The sequence below is a fragment of the Hylobates moloch genome, unplaced genomic scaffold (assembly GCF_009828535.3).
Source record: "Hylobates moloch isolate HMO894 unplaced genomic scaffold, HMol_V3 SCAFFOLD_6, whole genome shotgun sequence".
Classification (NCBI taxonomy): Eukaryota; Metazoa; Chordata; class Mammalia; order Primates; family Hylobatidae; genus Hylobates; species Hylobates moloch.
The window spans coordinates 124042780-124061543 of NW_026652281.1; the positions used below are offsets into that span (position 1 = coordinate 124042780).

An 18764-nucleotide genomic window follows, 5' to 3' on the forward strand; every position below is an offset into this window, starting at 1 on the left:
AAGGCTGTACAGCTATGGATGCAAAACTTAGTTTGATCATTTATGAACTACAATACCCAGAATAGGTTACTTAACTCAGATTTGAGACAAGGACGAGACAAGTGTAGTGCCTTAAGTGCAAGGTTTAAAGGAAGTGCTCACTCTCGGGGTTATGCAAGGTTGGGATAGCACATGTACAAACATGCAGTGAATACCTTTATCCTTAAATTTTGTGCCATATGGTTGTCGCTTCCTTCACCCTAGTCCTGGGAAGATCTCTGACCATTAGTTGCCTCATCTGCAAAAGGGTGATGGTAATAGCAACCTTCTTCATGGCGGTGTAGTGAGGATAAAATAAAATAATTCACTTAAGCACTTAGAGTATTGCCCGGCACATAGCACTTAATAAATGCTCCATGATGTTACTATTAATAATACATTACATTGTATTATACAATTTGATCATGTTACCTATAGTCTTTCAGAAGTTTCTTATTTTTTTAAGAAAATAGTATAAAATCATATTTTTAGAAGAATATAGTATAAAATCATTAGCATGTCCGCCAAACCTAGCATAATCTGGCTCCATGTACTTTTCTGTCAATATCTTCTAAAGCTCTCCCTGAAAATCCCACTGGTCTTCCTTTGGGTTCTTAAATAATTTATGTTCCATATTTGTCTACCTGTCACAGGGCCTCTGCATAGGCTGTTCCCAGTCTAAAATTCTTTTCCATCTCTTTTCATATAGTTAACTCTGCCTCATCTTTTATGTCATAGTTCAATCATCATTTCCTTAGGGTCCAGATCAGATCGTCTGTTAGACACTTTCTTGTCTTTTTTTTTTTTTTTTTTTTGAGATGGAGTCTCATTTTGTCCCCTAAGCTGGAGTGCAGTAGTGTGATCTCAGCTCACTGCAATCTCTGCCTCCTGGGTTCAAGCAATGCTCCTCCCTCAGCCTCCTGGGTAGCTAAGACAACAGGTGCACACCACCACATCCGGCTAATTTTTGTATTTTTAGTAGAGACAGGGTTTCACCATATCGGCCAGGCTGGTCTTGAATTCCTGACCTGTGATCCACCCATCTCAGCCTCCCAGAGTGCTGGGATTACAGGGGTAAGCCACGGAGCACAGCCTCTTGACTTTTAAAATAAATCACAGTTGGTACTTATGGATCTATTTTTCTGATTATTGGATTACTGTCTCTCTATGCTGCTAAATGCTAAGTTAGTTCCAAGACAGCAGAGACCTTTCTGCTTTGGTTGGCAATTTATCCTCACCACAGGAGCATGCAATCAGTAGGTGCACAATAAGTAATTGTTTAAAGAAGGATATAAAAATAATATTGCCACTGGCTATCCTAGCCAGGGACGAGGAAGACACTACATCATGTGGGAGACTATTGCCTTTTGGATTAAGAGTTCTTACTGCTTGTCTTTCCTCATAGTGAACCCAAATACCTCTTCCCTCTATATGGCCACACCTAGGTCCAATTTTATTTCATAAGCAACCACTTTCTTTGAATATTTTATTAGTTCACAAATACTTGTCAAGTGCCTAGAATGTGTAGCACACTAGGTTTAGTTGGGTATATACAGTGAATAAAGGTACACTTCCTATACTTAGGGTTTTTTCAGCACAGTGGAGGACGAATCACATGCACAAAGCTCTGATTTTAGAAAGTGTAGAGTGTATATTCAGTTCCCTAAGAGGCCAGGTGCAGTGGCTCACGCCTGTAATCCCAGCACTTTGGGAGGCTGAGGTGGGCAGATTGCCGGAGCTCAGGAGTTCGCGACCAGCCTGGGCAACAAGGTGAAACCCCGTCTCTACTAAAATACAAAAAAGTTAGCTGGGCATGGCGGCATGTGCCTGTAGTCCCAGCTACTTGGGAGGCTGAGGCAGAAGAACTGCTTGAACCCGGGAGGTGAAGGTTGCAGTGAGCCGAGATCATGCCACTGCACCCCAGCCTGGGTGACAGAGTGAGGCTCCACCTCAAAAAAAAAAAAAAAATTCCCTAAGAGAGGTACAGCATACCCTAAAGAGAGTGACCTTATTATCTGAGGAATCAGTGGCCACTGCCTGAATGAGGAGATTTTCTGAGGTAACATCTGAAGAATGAGTGGGAGGTATACACATGAAGAGTGGTGGGGAAAGAGTGAGCATTCTGAAAGAGAATAGAAGGGGGATATTTAGGCATTCTGCATACTTGCAGAGTTGACATATCCACGATCTCTTGTTCTTTCAACTTTTCTTTTTTCTTTTTTTTTTGTTTTTGAGACAGAGTCTCCCTCTGTCGCCCAGGCTGGAGTGCAGTGGCGCCATCTTGGCTCACCGCAACCTGGGTTCAAGCAATTCTCCTGCCTTGGCCTCCTGAGTAGCTGGGATTACAGGCGTGTGCCACCATGCCTGGCTAATTTTTTTTGTATTTTTCGTAGAGACTGGGTTTCACAATATTGGTCAGGCTGGTCTTGAACTCCTGACCTTGTGATCTGCCCGCTTCAGCCTCCCAAAGTGCTGGGATTACAGGAGTGAGCCACCGCACCCGGCCTCTTTCAACTTTTGATTCATTCATTCATCTGCTTATTAATTCATAACAAACACTAAGTAAGTCTCTTCAATGTATCAAGTACTACCGTCATATGGAAAAAAGACTAGTCCAAGCTCTTTTGGGGATTACATGCTGGTAAATTCAAATTCTATCTATAGCCAAGAAACTCTCACCTAACTTGCAGGATATGTTGTTAAAAACACTATGTGTTCAGCCCTGTAGGCAGATACTTGCCTAATGCTTTATTTCAGGCTTTTTTTTGGAATGCAGTTGTCCTGTGGAGGACCTGTCTGCCCATGCAGGTAAGATGTTCTGAAGGCAAGAATGAATTTATATTTGGCGGAAATAGTCTATTTCCTGTGATTTTAGAAGCATAGAGTCAAGTGCTTAAAACAGAAACAGTGCCAAATAAAAGTTTGTCCTTGTTTTTATTGCCTATTCAGGATGGTAGGAGAAGGCAGAGGGAAAGGATTGATGTTTTGGAAGAGGTAGTCTTCACATGCAGCCACCCCATGTTTAAGAAAGGCAGGGAGGACTCCAAGGGTCTTACTCTCTCCCATTACAGTGTCTGGCCATCTTAGCCCACACTTTCAAAGTAGCCCTACATCCAAGGCAGAAACATGCAAGGAAGTTGTATGCTTAGTAAAAATTGAAAGAAATAGGGGCCAACATATAGCTCCAGTAATGACTGAAATTCTATTTATATAGGCCTCTTTACTTTTTGATTTTCCCATTTTCAATGTTTTTTTTTTTTTTTTTTTCTCAAATATCACATTAAAACAGCTCACTCAGTCTCCTGATCTCCACTTTGCCTTTAGCTGAGGACCCCACAAGGCATGGTTCTTGGTTTGTATGTTCATCTTTATTTTGAAAAACATAAACTGAATTGAGAGATGGAAAATTTGAGGAACACTCTCTAATACCATAAATATACGTTGATTGCTGCCCAATCATTCAACTTTAAGGACTAAAAGCTAAACTTTTAAATCCTTTAGTGAATTAAACTGTAAAAAGGGATACTTAAAGGTGATGGGACTATTTACTCCCCATTTACCTCCTACGTCCCACTAAAATGGACCTAGCTCAGTGCTTTTCATTTTCTACTTTTGCGGCCTTTGGTAGGACTTTTGTTCTGGCCAACCCAACTTCAAATCTATGAGGTTATAAGGAATCAGCAAGCAAAATGACATATGGTGGAGAGCAGGTGGCTTTGAGAGGCAATATTAACTATGTATATATGAAATCACAACAACTATAAATATTTAATTTCCAATGTTTGAAAGAGAAAAGAGGGTTTCTTTGAAAGTGGACTTTAATGCATATGTAAATTAATTACAATTCATGACATTCATTATTTCAGAAAATGATGCAATAATTTAAAACCAATATTGACAGTTTGAATGTTACAATACTTTTAAAGATTTATTGCCGTATATTTTCTCTTCCCGTTAAAGAAGACCTTTTATTATGAGCAAGATGAAATGCAAAATAGAGGCCACATGCTTTCTGCTTGTCAAGCTTGTATAACTTGGACTCAGAGGAGATCATCCATGGGGTCCTTTGGGAAGCAGTGGTTAGGGTGGTGGCAGTTTACACAATTGTCCCACTGCTCTGCATCCTGGTACGTCATTACAACCTATGTAAAGATCACCTCCAGAAGTTAATGATTTGTATGCTTTCCTGGGCACCATTCTAATCTCTGGTGATCTTCAACTTTAGTATGCATCTATATCAACAAATTTGATCTCCTGACATAATCGGCTTTTAAAAGTATTTAAAATCTGGGAATCAATTAGGCATTCACATGGTGTAAAGGAGCTATTGCTGCAAAAAATGTTGTTGGCCAGGTTGGCCCTAATTTAAGCATGAGACATGAGTAGATGGGGACACTGGCAAAGAGTAAAGGTCATATGTTGATGAATAAATATAGGGTTGGGTTTTATGAACAAAGCCATTTCTTTGGCTACATGATGTAGACAGCAGATTTGGTAGCCCAAATGGAAGATCCAAGACCTCGTGGGAGTTGGCATATCTTGTGTGGTACAATTTAGGGCCAGGATACTTAAAGTCTCACTCTAGCTCAAGTGTATCTCCCCAACTAGTCCTCCACTTTCAGTATTAGAATCAACAGTGGCTTCCAAAAAGGTCGTTTTCATAAAGATGTTCTGGTTAAAATGCACACATTAGAGAGCTAAAAAATCAAGATGTTGTTTTTTCTCTTTTCTTTTATTCTCCATAACAATTTTTTTTTTTTTTTTTTTTTTTGAGATGGAGTCTCACTCTGTCACCCAGGCTGGATGGAGTGCAGTGGCGCAATCTCGGCTCACTGCAAGCTCCGCCTCCCAGGTTCATGCCATTCTCTTGCCTCAGCCTCTCCGAGTAGCTGGGACTACAGGCGCCCGCCACCACGCCTGGCTAATTTTTTTATGTTTTTTTAGTAGAGAGGGGGTTTCACCGTGGTCTGGATCTCCTGACCTCGTGATCCGCCCGCCTCGGCCTCCCAAAGTGCTGGGATTACAAGCGTGAGCCACTGCGCCCGGCATCTCCATATCAATTTTAACAGAAGATTCAAGGTTTTATGTACTACATTGCTCTCAGATATATCCTTATCTATCTTCACTACTACCAGTCTGCTCCAAGCCACCATCATCTTTCATCTGGGCTTGGTAACAGCCTCCTCACTGGTTTTCTTACATCAAATTTTGCCTCTTGAAATTTGCTGTACTCTGCCAAGTAGCCAGAAAATATTTTTTAAAAAAATGTGAATCAGATCATGTCATTCTTCTACTTAAAATCCTCCAATGTCTACCCCTTGGATTTGGAGTAAAATTCAAATTGCTCACCCTGGCATTCAATGCAAAACATTCTTCTTACAGCCTTTTGCATGCCCAGCTCTCTCTCATTCATACATCATCTTCCCCTCCTACTCAATAAATCCAAAGAAGTTATTCTACCTATCTATACACACACACACACACACACACACACACACACGTACATGTGTGCAATTTACATACCCCTCCCCCATTGCTATTCCTTCATAACAATTGCCACTATGTGAAATTTCAGCACTCCGGGCATTCAGCCCTCTGTCCTGAAGATGTTGTTCCTTTACCCTAAGTTTAGCTGTCACACTCAGGTGCAGACTTAGAGAAAGAAACATTGTATTTCCTGAATGACTGACTCATAGATTCACCGGCCTTTGTTCCTTTCCAGGATACCATTCTCTTTGGTTTCTATATTATGGTACATGCTGAGCCACTACAGCAAAAATCACTGTTATTCGGCCCTTCTCCTCTGCCCAAATTTTTGTGCTTGCCTCCTCCTTGCTAATATTTAAAAATCATTAACCAAGACAAAAAAAAATCCATTTCAACACCTACTACATCTTTGTCTTCTCATCCTTTTTTGCAATGAAACCCTTTTAAGAAAACTTACTGTCTCATTACTCTGAATTCTCACCCTCCAGGGGTGATGGAAAAGTCACGTTTTTAGAAACTGGACTTGTAAGACGCATGACTTTCACTTTGGGGCAAGCTATGCTTCCCATTAAACTAAAAGCTTCTTGAAGACAATGCATTAGTATAGCATCTCTAAAGAAAATAAAAAATTGTATCACTTTGAAGAGGCTTGTACAGCATCTGACCCATGGTTTTTACTTAAATATCTGTTTTGAAACACCACATTACCTACAACAAAAACATGCAAAGGGTTAATACTTTTAAAAGGCATTTCAATTTTTGAGTTATTCAAGTTCTTTTCATCCCAGAAGAGTAAAAAAAAAAGAAAATTCTAACCACATGTTACCACCGTTTTTTTTTTTTTTTTGATGACTCAGAGGAAGTTCTATCTCTTTGAGTATATAGTAGGTCTCATTACATATTTAATCAAATGATTTCAAGTATGCATGCTGGGCAGAGAGTGACAGAGAGAAATAAAGCATGTGATATTCCTTCATTCTTCTTTATCTGTCTTGGTTGCTATTGTACTCCTACAGCCAAACCCAGTATCTGACACGTGACTGGCACCTGAGATATGTGAAATAAATGAATGAATGCATGCAGCTAATACATGACAAAGTATTCCAAGCCAGGTTTCTTTCTGATTAAAAGCCCGTATCCCACAACTAAACTGTACTGACTTCCCTCATCCATCAGAGTGAGTCCATACTCACTCAGCTCCAAACAGTAGCTCCAGATTCTTGCTATGTAGTTGAGTGCTTAATGTTTAATCTGTAGACTATGCCAGAATAGCAACTCTACAGGTGAAAAGCTCAGTAGTTTCAATTTTGTGACTTGTAATAAGAAATAAAGTTGGGCCCTGAATTAAACATTTATTTAGAAAATTAAATTGAACCAGTTTGCATATCATGGCAGCCACTGATACAGCTCTGCCTCTTAATAGCTGTGTAATTTTTGATAAGTTACTTATATCTTAATCATGAATTTGCTCATCTGAAAAATGGGCTTACAAACATAAGTAATTACCAAAGGTATCTTTGTGAGAAGTAAGAAAACGAAGGTAAAGTGCATAATGTGTGGCACATAATCAGGCCTTAAGTGAAGGGTATAGTAATTATTACAAATAATTCCTATATTATAGGAAGACATCTCCAGGGACAGGCCAAATAATTCTTATATTATAGGAATTATTTGGGTTTCTGAAAAGGTGGCTGGGCAGAAAAGATGAACAATCTTTTCCTTTGAGTCTATTTGCTCATTTAAATTTAGTGGCAAAAGCAAGCTGCATCATAGTTGCTCCTGTAGTAACCAGCGACATGGGCTCTACACCCTGCCTGGCACAGGCTGTCTTTGCTGTGCACTATAAAGCCTTTACCAGGCCCAATACAGTGTGAGGCACACAGTGGGTGCTCAAGAAATGCTTGTGTTTTCCGAGGCCACTTTCTGATCCTTGCTTATACCCTCCTCCACTGTCATTATCTGTGTTTGTGCTTTTGTCACCAAGCGCCTACCTCAGTAAAAGGTCATTCCTTGTATAGCATTATATATGAACCTCAGAGCAAAAAAAATGTTTATTCTGCTCATTGGTGTCTATCAATTTAAGAAATCCATTTTATAAATAAGGATCTTCATTTATAGAGAGGTTCAAAGTTATGCCCAAGGGCACACAATTAATGGTAGAGTTGGTTCTAGAACCTAATTGACTTGGTCCCTTCACATTTTTTGTAAATAAGGTGGGTTACAAATAAATAAATAATGTATCTTCTGCCTCCCAGTTAATATTCTAACACCACAGTGGCTGGCAAAATCAACCTCTTCAATTCTTTAGTTCAATCTTATTTCATAGTCTATCTGCAGCAAGATATGAGGTGAAGGAATGTGAGCAGTCTAATGAACTTAGAAATGATACGTTTTGCTTTCCTCACCTTTTACTGAGTCCTGTTGTTTTATTTGCTACCCAAGGATGCAAAGTATTTATTTAACAGTAAAGTACCAAGCAATCTGACATCTCCTCCTGGTTAAAACAGAGTCATCTCAAATACAGATGGATACATGTCATTATGCAAGCTATCTGCTTTTCAGAGCTGCTGCCTCAAACTTCCTGCAGTAAGATACCCCCTCACACTCCCTGCAGTCCCCCATCCCCGGCACTGGCTTTCCTCGAAAACATATAATCTTGTCTACCTGCATTTTAGTATGTTTAGGCTCAAGCAAAGAATCCATTATGAAAATGACAGAACTGCCAGAAAGAATTATGACTTCACTGCTTAACAAGCTGTGAATTCACTGTGGAGGTAGCAAGGCAGAGAAGCAAAGAAACAGGAGGAAGAATATACATGAAGGGAAACTCGCCTTGGGCTTTGCACTACTGCAAGTTGAGAATGGTTTTCCCAGCCTTTCAAGATTTCCATGTTTGCTCCACCACAAACTACCTAAGTTTCTTTCCATAGTGTGGGGCAGGATTTTTGCCTTTTACCTAAAGTTGGTAATAGTAAGAATGATGAAGTTGATGATAATGGCAGCTTGCATTTATTGAGAGGTAAATAGGTACTAATAGTAGGCTAAGCATTTGTGCATATTATTTTATTGAATATTCACAATTTCTATATATAGCCCTCTCATTTAAATCCTTTAAGGACTTCCCATTGCCTTTAGGATAAAGTCCAAATGTTTTAACATAGTTTATGAGACTCTCTAAGATTCCACAAACTTTTGCCTCTCTCTCAACCTCATCTAATACCACTCTGCCCCTTTCTGGATGGGTCTGGTCTCATCTATACTTTTGGTTCTTCCTGTGTTTATACTTTGTCTTGCCAATAAGCCTTAAATATATTCCCTTGTAACCACATTTCTCCCACTAGTCACCTGATTATCTCATGCCTCCCTTTAAGACCTTACTATTTTTTTTCCTGGAGAGGCTATCTCCAGTTTTCCCTGTTGTTTGCTTCCAAGGTTAAAAAAGAGGAAAAACTCTTTTGTAACTCAATACCTGAAATGACTATTTAAATTGCACCTTTTCTGCTAGATTTAACCTCTACGAAGGCTGACACCGTGTCTACCAATTCATAGTTGTTTCACTAGCCTCTAGCTGAATGCCTGACACATGAGTAGACTTTGAATAAATAATTAGAAATCAATTATATGCAAAATCTATATATGAACGTTCCCATTTCCTAGATGAGGAAATAGGTTAAGAGGAGTTAAATAACTTGCCCAAAGACATAATTAGCATACGGTGAAGCCAAGCTTTGAATCAAAGACTGATGTCAAAACCCAGGTTCACAATTACTCTACAGCACTGTCTTCTCAAAATTCCCTCCAGCTATCACAGGAAAAATAAAGAATATTTCTACAGGATATTTGTCTTAGAGAAAAATTTAGTAGAAAAAGCTCCCAGGATTCAGGGAGGTGATCTTTTTCCCATCTGATTTCAGAGCTACATAAAAGAAGCTGGGTGATGTAATATCTTTCGGCACCCTGGGTCTGATGGTGTACCTCCCCAAAATCTGGTTTCTGCTTCTCAATTATAGGTGGTAGTGGATAACAGGCAACCTATAGCTACAGCTGTTAGTCCTTCCCACAGATCAACATGCAAAAGAGAAAGTGAGTTTCTCACATTCCGAGAGAGACGTTGCCCAGGCAACAAAGACAAAGCCAGAGCAACAGACCACCCAGCTGAGACAGGCTCTGTCTTCCGCACATTATCCCATACCAGCGCCCACTTCTGTGGGGCAGCAGACGACTATGTTCATACACCCTTTTAATGGGGTGCCCCTGAAGGACTCACCTGCTGCAACTGGACACAGTTGGCAAAGACATCTCCGTGGACAGCCCAAACAATAGCTCCAGATTCTTGCTATGTAGTTGAGTGTTTAATGTTTAATCTGTAGACTATGCCAGAATAGCAACTCTACAGGTGAAAAGTTCAGTAGTTTCAATTTTGTGACTTGTAATAAGAAAAATAGTTGGGCACTGAATTAAACATTTATTTAGAAAATTAAATTAAACCAGTTTGTGTATCATGGCAGCCACTGATACAGCTCTGCCTCTTAATAGTTGTGTAACTTTTGATAAGTTACTTAATATCTTAATCATGAATTTGCTCATCTAAAAAATGGGCTTACAAATATAAGCAATTACCAAAGATATCTTTGTGAGAAGTGATAAAACAAAGGTAAACTGCATAATGTGTGGCACATAATCAGGCCTTACGTGAAGGTTATGGTAATTATTACAAATAATCCCTACATTATAGGGATTATTTGCGTTTCTGAAAAGGTGGCTGGGCAGAAAAGATGAACAATCTCTTCCTTTGAGTCTATTTGCTAGTTTAAATTTAGTGGCAAAAGCAAGCTGCATCATAGTTGCTCCTGTAATAACTGGTGACAAGGGCCCTACACCCTGCCTGGCACAGGCTGTCTTTGCTGTGCACTATAAAGCCTTTACCAGGCCCAATACAGTGTGAGGCACACAGTGGGTGCTCAAGAAATGCTTGTTGAAGCTGTCAACCATGGGCCGTGCAGGCAGTTTAAAGCACAGTAGGCATCTGGATCTTTAAAGGAAATTTTAGCGTTCTAAGAGTCATTAAATGAGTTCTTCAGGGAGGGCAGTAACAATGCGCCATCTGATTGCTTTGTTCAGAAGTGCTTTCCGACTGAGTTAACCTACTAAAGATGCTGTTCTTTGCTACATAACCTCATGACTGCCAGTCCCTGCTAGGAAGTGGCTTTTCATGATGGCTTGCTGGTACGTGTGTACATGGAAGGAAGAGGCTGGCTACAGGGGAGAGAGCCCCAGAGCAGAATGAAGCTCCTGCCAACCTGCTCCAGCACACCGTTGCGTCCTTTTATGCTGTGTGTGTGTGTTTGTTTTGTAGGGGAGTGGGTGGGTACGTCTGCAGTACCCCCTACGTTTGAAAAACAGGTCTGAATCTCATAGAATTCTGTTAGAAAATCATTCCTCATGCACAACTTAATTTTCTGAAAGTATTTTATCCTTTGACCACCAAAACCTCTTTGGAGAAAATTAAAATGGAAAAATGTGTAAATAAGTACATCTCTAAATTAAACCATTTCTGCCTGAGCAGACCAAATTAGCCTTTTCTAGGGTGCAGAGTACAGTATGTTGTCTCTGGTCTTTGTTCTTCGGTAAAAGATTTCAGAGGGAAAAACTATTCTAGAGTGAATAACCTCCAAATGTTAATTTTGCAAAACTAATACTAGTGACTCATTAATATTTGTAAATCATCTAGATTTTGCTATTTTGAAAAACCCCATAAAGTGCCAATTAATAAAAGATATCATGTCTTATTAATGTTCACATAGTAATTACCAAAATCACAAATTCATCTGCTAAGTAGTCAGCAAACAAGACAAATGACTGTGCTCAGTTGAACAGATTATCAAATGCCTTTGGGAGTACAACCTAATAGCCCCAACTAAACCGTGAATCAAGCAGCTACTCCTTTTGCCACATGGACAGGCAACAACAATTTCGTCTCTCATGTGAGGCGGGACAGAGCAGTGGAGACATCCAGCAACTCGCCTTCCCTAGAGCACACGTGCTTATGCAAGTGTCAGTGCTGCTCGTGTATCTTTCTCTTACAACCTTTTACTGACACTTAAGATTTCGTTTCTTAGAGAGACATGAGCAAAGACTCAAAAGATGTCACCTAAAGTTAAACATAATCCTGCTAGCTTCTGCATGTAAAATACATATTGGTGAGCCTTCTCAGCTCTCAACATGGAGAAGAAATTTCATCTTCCTGTGAACTTCTGTATCAGTTCATCTCTGCTTCTCTATATCAGTTCATCTCTGTTTCTCTTCTGACACTCATTACCTGTACACATTCCACACCTCCTCCCCTAGAAAGGCATCTTAAGAACAGAGACCATGTCTCACTAGCCATTCAAGTATAACAAGTAATACTACTATTAATTATTAAGATGCCTACCATTTCTTACAGGTGTAAATGTGCAAGTCACTTAGATGAGTGCTTTAATTTATTTAACTTTTATTTCTTCTTGTCATTTAATATTTACAACAGCCACTTAAGGTAGGTATATCTTCACTTTACCATGAGGCAACTGAGGCTCAGAGAGGCTGAGTGACAGAACTGGGATTCATCCCTAGGTCTGAAAGATTCTAAAGCCTTTGCTAAACTGTACCTATGCTAAACTGTACCTATCCAATATGGTGCCTAGTTGAGGGTTAAGTACATAGCAGACATTGATAAATATTGGTAGAATGAATGAATATCTTAATATCAATTAGCTTCTGCATCCACTTGGTAGTTAAGATTAAACCTTTGCAGTTTCTGCTTTTGTTTTCTTCCAAGTGTGCGTGTTATCAAGGATTATTGTTAGTACTGTGTATCAAAATGAAAGCTCACCTTATCTTTTTTATATCAGAAAATAAACACCTCTCCAGGACTCTCCCTCCTAGTTCAGATGATATGCCAGGATGATATTCACCATTGGACCCATTTGATGGCTTTTCATTTGTATTGGTGTTACTCACATGTTGGACTGTAAGCTAGATGGTAGGAAGCAGCCTAGTGTTCTTGGCATCTCCTCCCAGCTCTCTTCAACATCCTAGACTGCACAGCACATGGGGCGGGGAGCTCAGGGTCTGGTGGCCACTGACTTCACAATAGTCAATGTTTCCTAATGGTGGGAAAATGGGCTTTTGCTGGTTTAACCCTCTCAGCACATAGCATTCTCCCACTATCCTGGTAACAGTACCTTTATCATATAGCCCACGTGCTTGGAGGAAGTACACCCTACTCTCAGTTCTAGAGTAGAACTCTGGGTGGTTTAAGCCCATCAGCACATCCCATTGGCTTTGCTGCAGTGATTAGTTAAAATCAGAAGACTCAGTTCAGGCCAATGAGAAACAAGGAGGTGTTTGCTGGGGCTTCTGGGAAAAAATGCTTCCTGGCTCAGAGAACTACAAGGGAAGAGGTTCTCTCTCCCTGTTGGAGATTCATGTAGAACAACAAAGATCCAGAAGGTACTGCAAATAATTTTGGAAGTATAATGGAATTCAGCTTTAGGAGTAAGCGAGATGTCATAGGAAGCCAAGAAGAAAAATAGAAAAAAATATTTCATTTGATGACATAGGTGAGCCATGTAATCAAGCCTTGCTCCAAAGCTTTGACAGCTCCAGATTTTTCTGCTACATGAGAGTCTAAATTTCTTTTTTTTGTTTAGCTGGTTTTGAGCCAGATTTTCTCTGACTTGACACTAAAAGATTCTCAATATACCTAGGTGACAACTTTGATTGTTTCATGCACATCCTCTTATTTACTTTTCCTTTTCCAGAAAAACAAGTATGACAGAGGTCTGAAGGATCGGAGGGGACCACTTATTAGCTCACCACAAACTTGAAGCAGGCAAAATGAACTGGATTGCGTGATGTATGGCAGTGATCTTCCAGAGCGCTCTCAAGTGTGTTTGACACTAGTCAACTGTGTTCGAGTTGATGATTCTCCCTACGGCAGTCCCAAAGCCCAATTATGAAAACATGGCAAGATCATTTGCGCAGTTAGACCATTGCACCATTGGCATTCCTAATAAACAGATCAGCTTAGCCCAGCACAATCCCTAGTGGGTTTGTGGGAAGCCCTTCTTGGGTTTCACAAATACTAAACATTTTCAAATGAATTAGTGAATGGTAGGAGTGCAAATTAATTCAGCCATTATTGAAGACAGTGTGGCAATTCCTCAAAGACCTAAAAACAGAAATACCATTTGACCCAGCAATCCCATTACTGGGTATATACCCAAAAGAAAATACATTATTCTATTATAAAAGACACATGCATACATGTTTATTTCAACACTATTCACAATAGCAAACACATGAAATCCACCCAAAGGCCCATCAATGATAGACTGGATAAAGAAAATGTGGTACATATACACCGTGGAATACTATGCAGCCACAGAAAAGAAGAAATGGTAGTTCCTTCCTTTGCAGGGACATAGATGGAGCTGGAGGCCATTATCCTTACCAAACTAACACAGGAACAGAAAACCAAATACAGCATGTTCTCATAAGTGGGAGCTAAATGATGAAAACACGTGGACACATAGAGAGGAACAACACACACTGGGGATTTTGGAGGATGGAGGGTGGAAGGAGGGAGAGGATCAGGAAAAATAACTAATGGGTACTAGGCTTAATGCCTGGGTGATGAAATAATCTGTACAACAAATCCCCATGACACAAGTTTATCTATGTAACAAACTTGCACTTGTACCCATGAACTTAAAATAAAAGTTAAAGAAATTATCAGCTACTTAGATAATGATGTTCTTCTCTGACACCCCCGTGCTGTCTTTGCTAACAAGGACAACTGAACTGAAAAGCACAAAGTCAGCACAAATAAGGGAATTACAGGTTTCAATGAAAAACCAACTGCACCAAAGTATAATGGTAGCTGCCTGAAGCTGAAGTAACAGCTAGGATCTGTCTCTTGGACTTCTGGTTGTGAAGGATAGGCCCCTCCCAAGTACTGGAGATTTTGAGTACCAGGATAAGAAAGGACAGGACAACAGGGAGGCACCAAAGGGGATTTATCCAGAGAGTGAGAAAATGGGATACAGTAACCTCTTGCTTTTTATTAGGGCCAGCTTCATGGATGAACAACTTGTGCAGTCACACAGGACCCTGTGGTCAGAAGGGCGCCCTTGTTTAGCTTTATGATCTGCTTTCACCATCCTGAAATTTGAAATACTTTTTGAATAAGGGACCATACCTTTTCATTTTGCTTTGTGTCCAGAATTATGTAGTCCATCCCGCTTGTTATAGATTTTTATTTCCCTCTTTACTAAAAATCACAAGGAACAAAAAGAATAACAATTCTACCAAAGACCTGCCTTAGAGTTTCTGTCTTTTGTCTTTTTTGACTATCTGTTCCTCCTTGATTTCTTTGTGTTGAATAAGTATTTTTAATGTGCCATTTAAATTCTCCTCTTAATTTACTATATTTTCGTGTTATTTTCTTAATAGTTGCTCTAGGATTACAATATGCATTTTGTTATTTTTAAAAAATGTTTAATTATACTTTAAGTTCTGGGATACATGTGCAGAATGTGCAGGTTTGTTACATAGGTATACACATGCCATGGTGGTTTGCTGCACCTATCAATCTGTCATCTACATTAGACATTGCTCCTAATGCTATCCCTCCCCCAGCCCCCCATGCCCTGACAGGCCCTGGTATGTGATGTTCTTCTCCCTGTGTCTGTGTGTTCACATTGTTCAGCTCCCACTTATAAGTAAGAACATGCGGTGTTTGGTTTTCTGTTCTTGTATTAGTTTGCTGAGAATGGTGGTTTCTAGCTTCATCCATGTCCCTGCAAAGGACATGAACTCATCCTTTTTAATGGCTGCATAGTATTCCATGGTGTATATGTGCACATTTTCTTTATCCAGTCTATCACTGATGGGCATTTGGGTTGGTTCACAATATGCATTTTAATGTATCATGATCTTCATTTGGTTAACGGTAATTTAACTCCAGAAAATACAAGAACTTTGCTCCAATATAGTGCCATTCCCTCTTCCCTCCTTTGTGCTATTACTGTCTTATATATTAAATCTATACATGTTACAAACCCAACAATACAATGTTAAAATTATTGTTTGACACAATCCTATGTCTTTTAAAGAAATTGGGAAAAATGAGAAAAAATATATTTATGGAATCTTTTATACGAACTCACATGTTTATCATTTACAGTGCTCTTCATTTTTTCCTGTGGATTTGTGTTACCTTAGAGTACCATTTCCTGAAGGTCTTCCTTCCTTCGGTACATCTTGTACAAAAGGGCTGCTAGCAATACATTTGCTCAGTCTCTGTTTATCTGAAAATGTCCTTATTTTGCCCTCATTTTTGAAGGATAGTTTTGTTAGATACAGAATTCTTGTTTGACATTATTTTCTTTTTGCACTATGGATGTGCCATTCTTCTTCCTTCTGGCATCCATGGTTTTAGATTAGAAGCCAGTTTAATTGCACGGATGCTCGCCTTTCTATGGTGTGTGCTATTCTTCTTGCTGCTTTCAAGATTTTCTCTTTGGATTTGGCATACAACAGTTTGACAATGTTGTGTTCAAGTGTGGATCTATTTGTGTTTATCCTGCTTGGGTTTCTTTGAGCTTCTTGGGTGTATAGATTAATTTTCTAAAAAATCAAATTTTGGAAGTTTTGGCCATTATTTTTTCAAATAGGTTTTCTGTCCCTTTCTCTTCTCTCCTTCCGACATTCTCCTGACATGGTTGTTTCTGTCCTTGAGCTTGTCCCACAGGTTTTTGAGGGTCTGTTAATTTTACTGCAGTCTGTTTTCTCACCATTCTCTAGATTGAGTAATTTCTATTGATTTATAGTTCACTGATTTCTTCTCTCTCAAACCTGTTGTTGAACTCTACAGTGAAAAATTTTAAATTACCTTTATTGTACTGTTCAGCTACAGAATTTTCACCTGGTATTTTTAAAATAAATTCAACATCCTTATTAAGATTCTATTTGTTGATCTCGTTACCCCACTTTTCTTTAATTCTTTAAACATGGTTTGCTTTAGTTCTTTGGAAATATTTATAATAGCTGCCTTGAAATTTTTGTCCACGAATACTTGGTAACACTCACAGAGTTTCTATTAACTGTTTTTCTTTTATTGAGTATGGGCCACACTTTCTTTTCTTAAAAATGGGACATTTAAGATAACACATTGCAACTACTCTGAATTCTGATATTTTTTCCGTTGATGGTGGTTGTTGCTGGTATTTTGTTTGTAACTTGCCTGGACTAAATCTGCGAAATCTATTTCCCCTAGGCCTCTAATGCCTATGCTAGTCTAAAATATATATACATTCCTGATTTTATTATTTATTTATTTATTTACTTTTTTTTTTTTTTTTTTTTTTTTTTTTGAGGTGGAGTCTCGCTGTGTCACCCAGGCTGGAGTGCAGTGGTGCGATCTCAGCTCACTGCAAGCTCCGCCTCTCAGGTTTATGCCATTCTCCTGCCTCAGCCTCCTGAGTAGCTGGGACCACAGGCTCTGATTTTATTTTTAAACTTGGCTTGCTAGAGGTTGCCCCTGTGCCTGTATAGCCTTAGTGGTCACCTCATGATTGAACATCATTTATGTTCCAACACCTTAAACCACTAAGATTTTCCATCCTTTGCCCTTTTTCACCTATTTTCAGATAGAGGAGCATATACAAAGTTCAGGCTCTTTTCAAGCTCCCCTGGGTCTGGTATCTGCCGGACCTTTTTGAGTCTCCTATGCACATGCATTGAGACTTTGGATAAACCAGAAGCATAAAGGGCTTCTGTCTCTTCAGTCTCCACTGCCCATATGAACAGCCTCAGCCAGCAATATGCTGTCTCTGACCACAACTGCAACTTCAGGCTGATGGAGCTGATGGCCCTCCCAACTCACTCCCATCCAAGATGATCATTTCTATTGACAACTTTGCTTGGTGTCTGCACTGCCCAGCTCTTCAAACTGGTTGAGTCTCCTTCAACATCTACAGAGAAGCTACTGGTCATCATGGCTTGCTGTACCTTGGATGAACCTATAGGCTGGGTTGAGGTGGATGAGAGGAACCCTAGGTCAGAACATCTCTGATTCCCAGTGTTCCTGAGTGATGTCCCATGGTTTTCAAAAAATAAACACTTCTCAGGTTGTCATAGGCATTTGGTTCATTTCCAGAGCACAAATAGCTGAAGTTTTCAACTTTGCACAGCTCTATCATTGCATTTTGGGAAGAGGATTTATCCAACCTCCTCCTAGAGTCATAGCTAAAAGTCCACTCTTTGCCTTGGGTTTTGACTTGTCTCTCTCTTCTTCCTTCATTGTTCCCCTTTCACACACTTAAGTCCAACACATGCTAGTTGCTCTAGAGCAATAAAATCTTTCTTGCATGTATAAGATAACTTCAGCAACAGATTATATAGTACTATTGATATAAACCACACAGATTAACTTGCGGCAATTCAAAAGCATTCAGTGAACTCTCTAAACACCACTTGCCATCTATCCTTAGGCTTGTGGCCTTTCCTGCAGGCAAGGAGTGGCGGATATCTGATGCTGCCTGCATGCTGTTACAGCTGTCACAATTCTAGCACACATCACTAAATGACTGCGACTTTCTTCCCCACTAACCCTAGACATGGTCTCAGAATCTTCCTCAGACAGAACTCCAGGCAGCCTTTATGTGGTTCAGAAGATGAGACCTTGTAGCCATACCTTCTTCTTCTTCTTTTTTTTTTTTTAGATGGAGTCTCACTCTGTCGCCCAGGTTGGAGTGCAGTGGTGCCATCTCGGCTGACTGCAACCTCCGCCTCCCGGGTTCAAGCAATTTTCCTGCCTCAGCCTTCTGAGTAGCCAGGATTACAGGCACCTGCCACCATGCCTGGCTAATTTTTGTATTTTTAGTAGAGACGGGGTTTCACCATGTTGGCCAGGCTGGTCTCCAACTCCTGACCTTGTGATCCACCCATCTCAGCCTCCCAAAGTGCTGGGATTACAGGTGTGATCCACCATGCCCGCCCACCTTCAAGTCCCCAAAGCTGAAATGTATATTTCATCACACTGTCTGCTGTGCTTCCACCTATCAGTCAAGGCTTGGGGTTGGTTTCCTGAGGAACATGTCTTTTTTTACTTGTGCCTCAAGCTCAGCTCCTGTGACAGTTTTTCTTCTGAAACTTTGCACTTATTCCTTTGGTGATTTTATTGATTTTCATGATTTTAAATCCTATCCATTTAT

At 39.8% G+C, this 18764-nt stretch overlaps 1 protein-coding gene across 12 annotated transcripts in view; it reads right to left on the reverse strand.

The window, feature by feature from the left end:
- PPP2R2B (protein phosphatase 2 regulatory subunit Bbeta) overlaps positions 1-18764 on the reverse strand; it is a 503044-nt gene that overhangs the window by 326707 nt on the left and 157573 nt on the right. The window contains exon 1 of one of the 12 annotated variants that reach the window (XM_058439993.1): positions 12377-12575. The exons of 8 other annotated variants lie outside the window; for them this stretch is intronic. Coding sequence is in view for 2 of the 4 variants with exons in the window: in XM_058439989.1 (XP_058295972.1) it covers positions 12505-12554 (50 nt within the window). In the remaining 2 variants the exon portion in view is untranslated. Of the gene's footprint in view, positions 1-12376; positions 12576-18764 lie in introns of those variants that run through there. 3 more of the 12 variants (XM_058439989.1, XM_058439995.1, XM_058439986.1) reach the window with 3 other exon arrangements.